Source organism: Rana temporaria, chromosome 13 (genome assembly GCF_905171775.1).
Source record: "Rana temporaria chromosome 13, aRanTem1.1, whole genome shotgun sequence".
In the NCBI taxonomy this organism is placed as follows: domain Eukaryota; kingdom Metazoa; phylum Chordata; class Amphibia; order Anura; family Ranidae; genus Rana; species Rana temporaria.
In genome coordinates this window covers 78,228,976-78,241,759 of record NC_053501.1, presented here as the reverse complement: position 1 = coordinate 78,241,759, position 12,784 = coordinate 78,228,976, and the positions used below count along the sequence as shown (strand labels likewise).

General features: G+C 46.9%; 1 protein-coding gene across 2 annotated transcripts in view; it reads left to right on the top strand.

Annotated features, from left to right (window-relative positions):
* The window catches only part of ZFYVE26 (zinc finger FYVE-type containing 26), a 499,004-nt gene that overhangs the window by 366,150 nt on the left and 120,070 nt on the right, over positions 1–12,784 (top strand). For both annotated transcript variants that reach the window (XM_040332529.1, XM_040332530.1), the window contains exon 32: positions 102–320. In XM_040332529.1, the coding sequence (XP_040188463.1) occupies positions 102–320 (219 nt within the window). The remainder of the gene's footprint in view (positions 1–101; positions 321–12,784) is intronic.

Genomic DNA, 12,784 nt, shown 5'->3' with positions numbered 1-12,784 from the left:
TAAATTTTGCTTATTGGTATATTAGTGAGTAATTTCTGTGCTTATGGATTGGTGACATGGCTTGTTTTTGTGAACATTATCTTTTTTTTTTTTTTTTGCAGAAAGATGATGACTATTTTGCTACATTAAAAGAATTAGAATGTACTCTGAAAGCACGATGCCTTTGGTATGAAATGATGCCAGAGGGAAAGATACAAAATAACACGTATTATCAGGAGTGTCTGTATTACTTGCACACGTATGGCACAAACCTTGGAATCATACAGTTCTATATGAGACATGACCTAATGAGAGATGCATTACTTCATTTATTAAACAAGGTAATCTGTCATTTAGGAAGCAGTTTGCTTTTCTAATGCATATTTATGCTAAAGTGTTCATTTCTAAATGCATTGTTCATAACAAAAGTTTTGTAAACATTTATGTATGCCTTAAAGCAGGGGTCTCCAAACTTTTCAAACAAAGGGCCACTTTATTGCCCTTCAGACTTTAGGAGGGCCGGATTGGGGCCAGCAAGGGAAGAAAATGTCACGACCCCGGCTTCAGTGAGAACATATATGGCCTCAGGGTTGGTGGTCAATAGGAAGAAGAGTATTCCCCCTATTAGTAGGAGGAATAGTATCCCATCATTGGTATCAGTAGATAATATAGTGACCCATTGTTGGTGTCAATGGGAGGAATTGTGCCCCAAGGGCCGGATAAAGGCTAGCAAAGGGCCACATCTGGCCCTCAGACCGCAGTTTGGAGACCCCTGCCTTAAAGCATGGGTTTTCAAACTACGGCCCTCCAGTTGTTCAGGAACTACAATTCCCATCATGCCTAGTCATGTCTGTGAATGTCAGTGTGTTACAATGACTCATGGGATGTGTAGGTCTACAACAGCTGTAGTTTGAGGATCCCTGCCTTAAAGGGGCACTAAATGTTCCCGTTTTTTTTTTTTTTTTTAGAGTGGCCCTGATCCTGGTCTTCTGGGGTCCCTCTGCGGCTGTCTAGGCTCTCCCCACAAGCACTAACCCCCTTCATGGGAGCTCTCTCCCATGCGTGCTCGCTCCCGTGATACAGCCTGCGGCTATAGCCACCGACTGTATCACTCGGCCCCGCCCCCGGTGCGCTGTGGCATTGATTTGATTGACAGCAGCGGGAGCCAATGGCTGCGCTGCTATCACTCAACCACTGAATGAGCCGTAAAGCCAGCACGTTCACAGTGCAGGACTTTCGAGAGGCAGGGGAAAGTAAATGAAGGGGCTAGGGGGGCCGCTAATCCTCAGATGTTTTTTCACCTTAATGCATAAAATGCATTAAGGTGAAAAAACATGTACCTTTTCAACCCCTTTAATAAGCATATAATATTGGTTCTATCACGAGGACCTTGATCACTGAACGGTATGTTGTTTACCAGGCTCTCGAGTTCCACAACATGGAACAGAAGGACAGATTGTTGGGTGGGACTGGGGAAGTGCCAGCTGTCATGGTGCAAATTTGGCACCAATGACAAAGCTAGATGAAGATGAAGCATCCTGAAATGATTTTGGGGACTTATGAGTTCCCAGGTGGGAATGCCAAGAAGTAACTGGGTGGCGGGACCCCAAAACAGTACTGTCTGGTGCTGGGAAGTGCCCCGATCAGCCTGACGATGGAGACAATGGAGAGTAGGATCCACCAATCTACATTGTCCTGTGTCTGGGGGTGGGGAATGGGGAGTGTGGCCAGTGCAGGGCTATATTGAGGGCTGGAAATCACTTCTCAACATGATGTACAAGACTTTCCAGTCAGTTAGTAGGAATCCGGTGGGTCAGTATAGGAATCAGATAGGTCACTGTAGTGGTCAAGTAGGTACATGTAGTAGTCAGGTAGGTCAGTTTAGTGGTCAGTGTAGGGGTTAGCCTACACTGACCTACCTGACCACTGAACATACCTGATCCCTATACTGACCTACCTGACCACTAAACAGACCTACTTGATTTCTACACTGACCTACCTGACCACTGCACTGACCTTACTGATTCCTACAATGACCACCTTGATTCCTACTCTAACATACCTGACGCCTACACTGATTTGCCTGTCCACTACACTGACCTACCTAACCACTTCACTGACCTAGCTGACCACTACATTGACATACTTGACCCCTACACTGTGTAGGGGTCAAGTAGGTCAGCATTGTGGTCAGGTAGGTCAGTGTAGAAACAGGTAAGTGAGTACTAGTGGAAGGGACTTGGGGAGTGCTAAAAGTCCACGGGTCAGAGGGCACAAATTACTTGATTTGCCGCAGACGCTGACAACCCACTCTACTCTCTAAGCATAACATAGGCTGCTGCACACAGCAATAGCTGGATTAAAACAAAAAAAAAAAAACACTGATTCACACTGTACAAGCCACAGCACCTACAGTGGTGCTCATAAGTTTACATACCCTGCCAGAATGTATGATTTCTTGGCCATTTTTCAGAGAATATGAATAATAATACAATAACTTTTCTTTCACTCGTGGTTAGTGTTTGGCTGAAGCCATTTATTATTAATCAACTGTGTTTACTTTTTTAAATCGTAATGACAACAGAAACTACCCAAATTACCCTGATCAAAAGTTTACATACCCCAGTTCTTAATACCGTGTATAGCCACCTTTAACATCAATAACAGCTTGAAGTCTTTTGTGGTATTTGCGGATGAGGCTCTTTATCTTCTCAGATGGTAAAGTTGTCATTCCTCTTGCTTCTGTAAATTATTGGGCTGTCTTGCATGAACTGCACATTTGAGATCTCCCCAGAGTGGCTCAATGATATTTAGGTCAGGAGACTGAGATGGCCACTCCAGAACCTTCACTTTATTCTGCTGTAGCCAATGACAGGTCGACTTGGCCTTGTGTTTTGGATCATTGTCATGTTGGATTGTCCAAGTACGTCCCATGCGAGGCTCCCTGGCTGATGAATGGAAATGTTCCTCCAGTATTTTTTGATAACATACTGCATTCATCTTGCCAACAATTTTGACCAAATTTCCTGTGCCTTTGTAGCTCACACATTCCCAAAACATCAGCGATCCATCTCCGTACCGTTCATCATAGACCTTGTTGACTCCTTTCCAAATGTAGTGTTTATGGTTGTGGCCAAAAAGCTCAATTTTGGTCCCATCACTCCAAATGACTTTGTGCCAGAAGGTTTGAGACTTGTCTCAGTGCTGTTTGGCGTATTGTAAGTGGGATACTTTGTGAAATTTGCATAGTAATGGCTTTTTCTCTATCATACATCACGGGACACAGAGCTGGTTCAATAATTACTAAGTGGGTTATATAGTCTACCTTCAGGTGATGGACACTGGCAGTCTCAAACAGGAAGTCCCCTCCCTATATAACCCCCTCCCCTACAGGAAGTACCTCAGTTTTTTCGCCAGTGTCTTAGGTGTTGGTCACGTTTAGTTAGTCATGCTGTAATGGTCTTTTGGATCTAGGCAGGTTATATACCGGATCCGTCCAAAGTGCTTCATAGCCAAAGTGGACGGTACCCGGGCCTCGGTGTGAAGAACAAGGTTTGGCCTGTAATGCCTCTCTTCGGAGGGCTGGACCTTGGGTTCCAGAACTTTGTGCCTTCTAAGGACCAAATGTTTTCTGCTGCCATGGTGCTATATAGGTCCAGGAGAGTGGTGCTCCTATTCATAGGACCCCGGTGCCTGAAGGTCTTTGACAAAAGCCCACGTGAAGGGTGAAGGCTGGGCCTCTTGCTTTTTGCAATACCCTGCGGCGTGGAAAGGTAAGCTAAGGAGGTACTTATGGAACTTGGTTCTAAGGTAAGGCTTCCTTTTTGTGTTTGAGTTTGCCTATTATTGTTGCTTTAATGCTGTAGGCCTAACGCAGGGGATCAGTCTGGCCACGAGATCGCTCCAGCTGCTCCTCGCTCAGAACGCTGTCCTTCCTCGGCTGTCTCCATCTTGGATGTAGCGTGCGCGCGCGTACACAGCGTTAGTTTATTCGTTCGGGAGGCGTGGCCACAAGAGGGAGGAAGGGGGCGGGCAGCGTCTCTCCCAGCGTGGTGACGCGGCGCTTCACATAAAGAGCTGAGCTATCACAGCAGTCGGCTGGATTGCAGAGCGCTGAGTGGTTCTCAGGTCTAAGTGTGCTCGTTTAGCAGTGACAGGACAGTGGCTCAGATGGTTACAGCCGTTTCTTTGTTAGTAAAGTGGGCTGTTGTTTAGATCCTGTAGGGGACCAGGCCTGTTAGGCTACCTTAACCTCTTAGTACCTAGAGCAGTATGGTGCCTAAGGGGTCGGGAACTGCAAAGACTGCAAAAGCTGCAAAAAAGCCCAAGGGTTCCCCATCTGGGTCAGAGGACCTCGGTAACCCCTCTATGTTGCAATTCTCTCCGGAGATGCCAGATATCACTGCCACAGGCGAGTCATCGGAGCCAGGTGCAGTGGCTAACCCAACAGTTTCCCCTGTTTATGTCACTGAGCAGGTATTGGCTTCTACTCTTTGGGAGCTCGAACAGAGGCTTACAGCCTTCATTACAGCTTCCCTGTCCGACAGGAAGCGGGCTAGATCCCCCTCTCCACAGGACCAGTCCCTGGGTCTTATGAATTTTTTCTTAGGGGAAGATTGTGTTGAGGATCAGCCAGATGAGGAGAAGGAGGGGTCTGGCTCAGAGAAGTCAACCATTGAGGAACCTTTCTCTATGTCCCAGGCTGAAATGTTTTGGGTTCAGTCTTTGACTGATATGGTTCGCTCAGCATTTAAGTTACCTCTCCCGGAACCAGCGATTAATGCTGTGTCCTCTCTGGGCTCCTTAAAAGCCCCACAGTCCGGGGTGTTTTCCCCAGTTCATCCTCTTCTCGAGGACTTGATTTATCAGGACTGGGTTCATCCGGACAGGGTGTTTGTCCCTCCAAAGAGATTTTCCGTTCTATACCCAATGGAGGAAAAGTTCACCAAGAGATGGTCTATGCCAGTCGTAGACGCAGCAGTGGCATGTGTTAATAAGACCTTAACCTGCCCTGTGGATAATATCCAGATGTTTAAGGATCCGGCCGACAAGCGGTTAGAGAGACTGCTGAAGGCATCCTTTACCACAGTAGGGGCTGTAGTTCAGCCGGCTAAAGCAGCCATTGGAGTTTGCCAGGCCTTGAAGGACCAGATGAAACAGGTCCTTAAGGACCTACCCGATCAGCTGGCTGAGGATTTGGCAGATCTACCTAGAGCCTTGTGCTTTACGGTCGATGCCATGAAGGACTCCATTCAGCAGGCATCGCGGCTATCTCTATTTTTGGTGCACATGAGGCGCCTCCTTTGGTTGAAAAATTGGTCAGCTGAGGCCCCCTGCAAGAAAATGCTAGCAGGGTTGCCCTTTCTCGGGGAAAGGTTGTTCGGTGAGGAGCTGAATAAGTACATCCAGAGGATTTCTAGTGGAAAGAGTACCCTGTTGCCAATCAAAAAGAAGGCTCAGGGTCCTCCTCCCAAACGGCCAGCAGCCCCCTCTCCTGGTTCTTCAACCTTTAGGCAGTATCGACGGCAGTTCAACCGTCCTAACATGTCCGGCCAACCTCAGGGCCAGATGCAGGGCAACAGGAGGCCCTGGATCCGCAAGCCAGGCAAGCTGGCCCCTAAAGCGTCCTTATGAAGCATTGTCCCCGCTCTCTCGGGTGGGGGGAAGGCTCCAAGGTTTTTCGCCTGCTTGGCAAAGAGAGGTATCCGCTGATTGGGTCCTCTCAACCATTTTGCGGGGTTACCAGCTGGAGTTTGTGGGGTTTCCTCCTCCTCGCTTTCTGGTCTCAAATTTACCAGGAGATCCCGGAAAAAGAGGGTCTCTTTTGATGGCTCTGGATCGACTCTTGCTCCAAGGGGTAATTGTCGAGGTACCAGTTCAGGAGCAGGGACTAGGTTTCTATTCGAACCTTTTCATCGTCCCCAAGCCGAACGGCGATGTAAGGCCAATCTTAGATCTAAAACGCCTAAACCAGTATCTAAGAGTGCGGTCATTTCGAATGGAGTCCATTCGCTCAGTAGCTGCCACTCTACTTGCAGAAGACTTTTTAGCATTCATAGACATAAAGGATGCATATCTTCATGTCCCTATTTTTCCAGGGCATCACAGGTTTCTGCGATAGGCCCACGCCACTTTCAGTTCGTGGCTCTTCCCTTTGGAATCCTTTGGTTGGGTCATAAACAAGGACAAGTCGGCCTTGGTGCCAACAAGGAGATTAGAGTATCTCGGCATGCTCCTCGATACCCACCTCCAGAGATTTTTTTTTTGGCCCCAAGCGAAGTTCTGCTCCATAAAGGAGCTAATTTTGATGGTGCTAAGCAAAGAGAGACCATCGGTCTGCATCTACATGCGGCTGCTGGGGAAGCTGGTGGCAACCTTCGAGGCAGTGCCTTATGCGCAATTCCATACAAAGCATTTATAGGGGGCCATCCTGTCAGCCTGGAACAGAAGGTTGCAGGCATTGGATTATCCGATGGTTCTGTCCCCATCGGTTCGACAGGCTCTGGCTTGGTGGTTGGTTCCCCAGAATGTGTTGAGGGGAAAATCCTTCAGCCCAGTGTCCTGGAAAATAATTACCACGGACGCCAGTCTGTCAGGCTGGGGGGCAGTCATGGGGGACCTTTCCCTGCAGGGGAACTGGTCAAGGACCGAGGGTTCTCTTCCTATCAACCTATTGGAGATCCGAGCGGTTTGTCTAGCCCTCAGGGCTTGGACAAGCGAGCTACGGGGATGCCCGGTCAGGGTGCAGTCCGACAATGTCACAGCAGTGGCATATATAAATCATCAGGGTGGCACCAGGAGTCGGGCTGCCCAGTCGGAGGTAAATCAGATCCTCACTTGGGCAGAGGCCCATGTTCCTTGCCTCTCAGCGGTCTATATCCCAGGCATAGAGAATTGGCAGGCCGATTATCTCAGTCGGCAACAGCTGGTACCGGGGGAATGGTGTCTCCATCCCGCAGTATTCCAGGAGATTTGCCGGAGGTTGGGCACCCCGGATGTGGACCTTTATGGCCTCAAGGTTCAACAGAAGGTTGAGGAGATTTGTGTCTCGGACAAGGGATCCTTGGGCATGCGGGACGGATGCGTTAGTGTGCCCTTGGACGCAGTTCTCCCTCCCTTACGCATTCCCTCCTCTTCAGCTGCTGCCCCGGCTACTCCGGAGAATCCGCATGGAAAACAAGCCGGTAATTCTAGTGGCCTCGGCTTGGCCCCGCAGGGCATGGTTTTTCCTCATTGTAAAGATGGCGGTAGGAGAACCTTGGTCACTCCCGCCCCGTCCAGATCTACTTTCACAAGGGCCGATCTTCCACCCTTCTTTTCGGTCGCTAAATTTGACGGCTTGGCGATTGAATCCTATATCTTGAGTAAGAGGGGTCTTTCCAGCCTAGTGGTCTCTACTCTAATCAATGCCAGGAAGCCAGTCTCTAGACTGATTTATTATAGGGTGTGGAAGTCATACTTAGCCTTTTGTGATGCCAGAGCTTGGCATCCACGAAAATCTTTTATTGGCAGGGTTTTGGATTTCCTCCAGTATGGTGTACGGTTAAGGTTGGCCGTCAGCACCATTAGGGGGCAGGTCTCAGCCTTGTCCATTTGGTTTCAGAGGCCATTGGCTACCCACTCCCTTATTAAGTGCTTTATGCAGGGAGTTTTACGTATCAATCCTCCGGTCAATCGCCCTGCTTGCCCTTGGGACCTAAACCTGGTTCTTTCTGCTTTACAGAAACAGCCGTTTGAACCCTTGAATCAGATTCCGTTGATCTTGCTAACCAGGAAACTAGTGTTTCTGGTAGCCATGGTATCCGCTAGAAGGGTTTCTGAGCTGGCTGCGCTTTCTTGTGAGGAACCATATTTGGTATTTCATAAGGACAGGGTTGTGTTACGACCCCACCATCCTTTCTTCTGAAGGTAGTGTCCGGGTTCCACTTAAACCAGGATCTAATCCTTCCTTCTTTCCTAACCCGGTTTCCCGATTGGAAAGGTCTTTACATACCTTGGATTTGGTTAGAGCTATTCGAGTCTATATCAGGGCTACTGCCCAGGTTAGAAAGACCAAGGGCCTGTTTATTCTGCCAGATGGGCCCCGGAAGGGCCAGGCAGCCTCGAAGGCCACCATTTCGAGGTGGATTCGACAGGCAATCTCTCAGGCCTACGGTTGCAGTGAAGGCTCATTCCACCAGGGCTGTGGGCACTTCTTGGGCAGTTCATCATCAGGTCCCCATGGCTCAGGTCTGTAAGGCAGCGACCTGGTCGTCTGTTCATACTTTCACGAAATTTTACCATTTGGATATTAGGGGTCACACAGACATGGCCTTTGGGCATGCTGTTCTGCAGGCGGCAGTATAACTGTTTTGTCTGGTGGCTCTCATGGTTTTTTGCACTCGCATGTGTTTCCCCCCCCCCCTCAGGTGGCATTGCTGTGGGACATCCCACTTAGTAATTATTGAACCAGCTCTGTGTCCCGTGATGTATGATAGAGAAAAAGGGATTTTTATAACAGCTTACCTGTAAAATCCTTTTCTCGTAGTACATCACGGGACACAGAGCACCCGCCCCTCTTGGGGAATATTTGGATTACTTTGCTACAAAACTGAGGTACTTCCTGTAGGGGAGGGGGTTATATACGGAGGGGACTTCCTGTTTGAGAGTGCCAGTGTCCATCACCTGAAGGTAGACTATATAACCCACTTAGTAATTATTGAACCAGCTCTGTGTCCCGTGATGTTCTATGAGAAAAGGATTTTACAGGTAAGCGGTTATAAAAATCCCTTTTTTCTGACGACTCAACCGTGCTGAGTCGTACTGATTGGCATTCTCAATTCCTTGGATATCTTTTTATATCCCTTTCCTGTTTTATACAGTTCAACTACCTTTTTCCGCAGATCCTTTGACAATTATTTTGCTTTCCCCATGGCTCAGAATCCAGAAATGTCAGTGCAGCACTGGATGAAAGTCAGGAGTGAAGAAACTCATTGACCTTTTATACACACTAACTAATTACAAGCAAACAGATCACAGGTGAGGATGGCAACCTTTTAACCACTTCCCGACCGCCTCATGTACATATATACATGCCTGCCTAGACGTGGGTCGGGGGTCAGATCGGGACCCCCCCCCCCCCGGTACTTGCGGCGGCCGGGTTCCCTCGGGGAGCGATCCGGGACGACGGCGCGGCTATTCGTTTATAGACGCTCCGTCGCGATCGCTCCCCGGAGCTGAAGAACGGGGAGAGCCGAATGTAAACACGGCTTCCCCGTGCTTCACTGTGGCGGCGTATCGATCAAGTGATCCCTTATATAAGGGAGACTCGATCGATGATGTCAGTCCTACAGCCACACCCCCCTAAAGTTGTAAACACACACAAAGTGAACACTAACTCCTACAGCGCCACCTGTGGTTAACTCCCAAACTGCAACTGTCATTTTCACAATAAACAATGCAATTTAAATGCATTTTTTGCTGTGAAAATGACAGTGGTCCCAAAAATGTGTCAAAATTGTCCGAAGTGTCCGCCATAATGTCGCAGTCACGAAAAAAATCGCTGATCGCCGCCATTAGTAGTAAAAAAATAATAATTAATAAAAATGCAATAAAACTATCCCCTATTTTGTAAACGCTATAAATTTTGCGCAAACCAATCGATAAACGCTTATTGCCATTTTTTTTTACCAAAAATAGGTAAACGAATACGTATCGGCCTAAACTGAGGAAAAAAACATTTTTAGATATGTTTTTGGTGGATATTTATTATAGCAAAAAGTAAAAAATATTGAATTTTTTTCAAAATTGTCGCTATATTTTTGTTTGTAGCGCAAAAAATAAAAACCGTAGAGGTGATCAAATACCACCAAAAGAAAGCTCTATTTGTGGGGAAAAAAGGACGCCAATTTTGTTTGGGAGTCACGTCGCACGACCGCGCAATTGTCTGTTAAAGCGACGCAGTGCCGAATTGTAAAAACCCCTTGGGTCATTTAGCTGCATATTGGTCCGGTCCTTAAGTGGTTAATAGCCATTCAAACCCCTTTGTGTCAACTTGTGTGCATGTTATCAGGCCAAAATCACCAAGGTATGTAAACTTTTGATCAGGGTCATTTGGGTAGTTTCTGTTGCCATTATGATTTAAAAAGAGTAAACACAGTTGACTGATAATAAATGGCTTCAGCCCATTCACTAACCATGAGTGAAAGAAAAGTTTTTGTGTCATCATTCATATTCTCTGAAAAATGGCTAATAAATCATAAATTCTGGCAGGGTATGTAAACTTATGGGCACAACTGTATATGCAAATGAATACCAAGACCTCATTTACACGCAGTTGTACCTTTTAGATTTTGCAGGAATTTGTAAGTTATGTGATGCTTGTGTCCGCTAATAATGATTTTTGTATATTTTTAGTGAAAATATAATTTTGATATTTTTAGGGGGGCCTGTCAGGCAAGCTGTATGGGGCCCCGTGACTTCTATTGGCAGCCCTGTATATAGAATTGCATAAAAAATATCTTCCTTTTTATTGGATGGACTGGATGTGTCTTTTTTTCTACCAGACCAACTACATACCCCTTGAAATTCTTGCACCTTTTGTTATGTTACAACCAAAAGTGTAAATGTATTTTATTGGGATTTTATGTGATAGACAAAAGCATAGAATTTTGAAGTGAAAGGAAAATGATAAAAGGCTTTCAAACAGGGTTTTACAAATAAATATGTGAAAACTGTAGCGTCAATACTTCGAAGAGCCACCTTTCACTGCAATTACAGCTGCAAGTCTTCTTGGGTATGTCTTTACAAGCATTGTACATCTGGAGAGTGACATTTTTTGCCCGTTCTTTGCAAAATAGCTCAAGCTCAACAATTTTCAAGTCTTGCCAAAGATTCTCAAATGGCTTTAGGTCTGGACTTTGACTGGGCCATTCTAACACATGAATATTGCTTGATCTAAACCATTAAACTGTAGCTCTGGCTGTGTGCTTAGGTTCGTTGTACTGCTGGAATGTGAACCTCCACCCCTCAAGTCTTTTGCAGACTCTAACAGGTTTTCTTCTAAGGCCTCGTACACACGGCCGAGTTTCTCGGCAAAAACCAGCAAGAAGCTTGCTGGGGTTTTTTTTGTTGCCAAGGAAACCGGTCGTGTGTACACTTTTCGACGAGGATCTCGTCGGGCCAAAAAGAAAGCATGTCTTCTTTTTCCCCGACGGGAATGGGAAAATGTGGCTCGCCGAGATCCACGGCGGCTTCACAAGGAACTCGACGAGCAAAACGATGTGTTTTGCCCGTCGAGTTTCTCGGCCGCGTGTACGAGGTCTAAGATTGCCCTGTATTTGGCTCCATCCATCTACCTATCGACTCTGACCAGCTTTCCTGTCCCTGCTGAAGAAAAGCATCCCCACAACTTTATGCTGCCACGCCCATGTTTCATGATGGGGATGGTGTGTTAAGGGTGATTTGCAGTGTTAGTTTTCGGCCACACATACAGCCAGATTCAGGTAGCTCAGCGCATCTTTGTGCCGGCGTAGCGCATCTCATATGCGCTACGCCGACGTAACTCTGAGAGGCAAGAGCAGTATTCACAAAGCACTCGCTCCCTACGTTGAGCCAGCGTAGCGTAAATTGGCCGGCGTAAGCCCGCCTAATTCAAAGTAGGAAGGTAGTGGGCGTGATACATTTAAATTAACCGTGACCCCATGAAAATGAAGAGCCGAACGAACGGCGCATGCGCGCGAATGCTCAGAATCCCGTCGCATATACTCCCTAAGATACGACGGCTCAATGCCTACGACGTGAACGTAACCTACGCCCAGCCCCATTCACCTATGACTTGCGTAAACTATGTCAAATCCGACGGCTGTTCCGTCATCCATACCTTTGCATGGGATGCGCCTCCTATAGGTGGAATAACTTTACGCCGGACGTACGCCTTGCGTAAATGGCGTATACTACTGCGACGGGCGCAAGTACGTTTGTGAATCGGCGTATCTCCGTGATTTGCATATTCAACGTGTAAATCAATGGAAGCGCCCCTTGCGGCCAGCGTAAATATGCGCCCAAGATACGACGGCGTAGGAGACTTACGTCGGTCGGATGGAGCCAAAATTCAGGCGTATCTTATTTCAAGAATCAGGTGCATAGATACGACGGCGCATCAGTGCACTTACGCGGCGTATCAGAAGATACGTCGGCGTAAGTGCTTTCTGAATCCGGCTAATAGTGTTTTTCTTTTAGGACAAAAAGTTAATTTCTTGTCTTATCTGACCAAAAGCACCTTCTTCCACATATTTGCTGTGTCCCCCACATGGCTTCTAGTAAACTGCAAACGGGACTTCTTATCGCCTTTTTTCAATAACGGCTTTCTTCTTGCCACTCTAATAGACTAATAGGTATCCTGTGGAAAGATTCTCCCACCTGAGCTATGGATCTCTGCAATCCCCTCCAGAGTTAGCTACTTCTCTGATTAATGCTCTCCTTGCCTGGTCTATCAGTTTAGGTGGACGGCCATGTTTTGGTAGGTTTGCAGTTGTCATACTCTTTTTCCATTTTCAGATGATGGATTGAAAAGTGTTTAGTGATGTTCAACGTTTGGGATATTTTTTTATAACCTAACTCTGCTTTAAACTCCACAACTTTATCTCTATCCTGTCTGATGTGCTCCTTGGCCTTCATGATGCTGTTTGTTCACTAAGGTTCTCTACCAAACTTCTGAGGGCTTCACAGAACAGCTGTATTTACACTGAGATTAAATTACACACAGGTGGACTCTATTTACAAATTAGGTGACTTCTGAAGGCAATTGGTTCCTCTAGATTTTAGT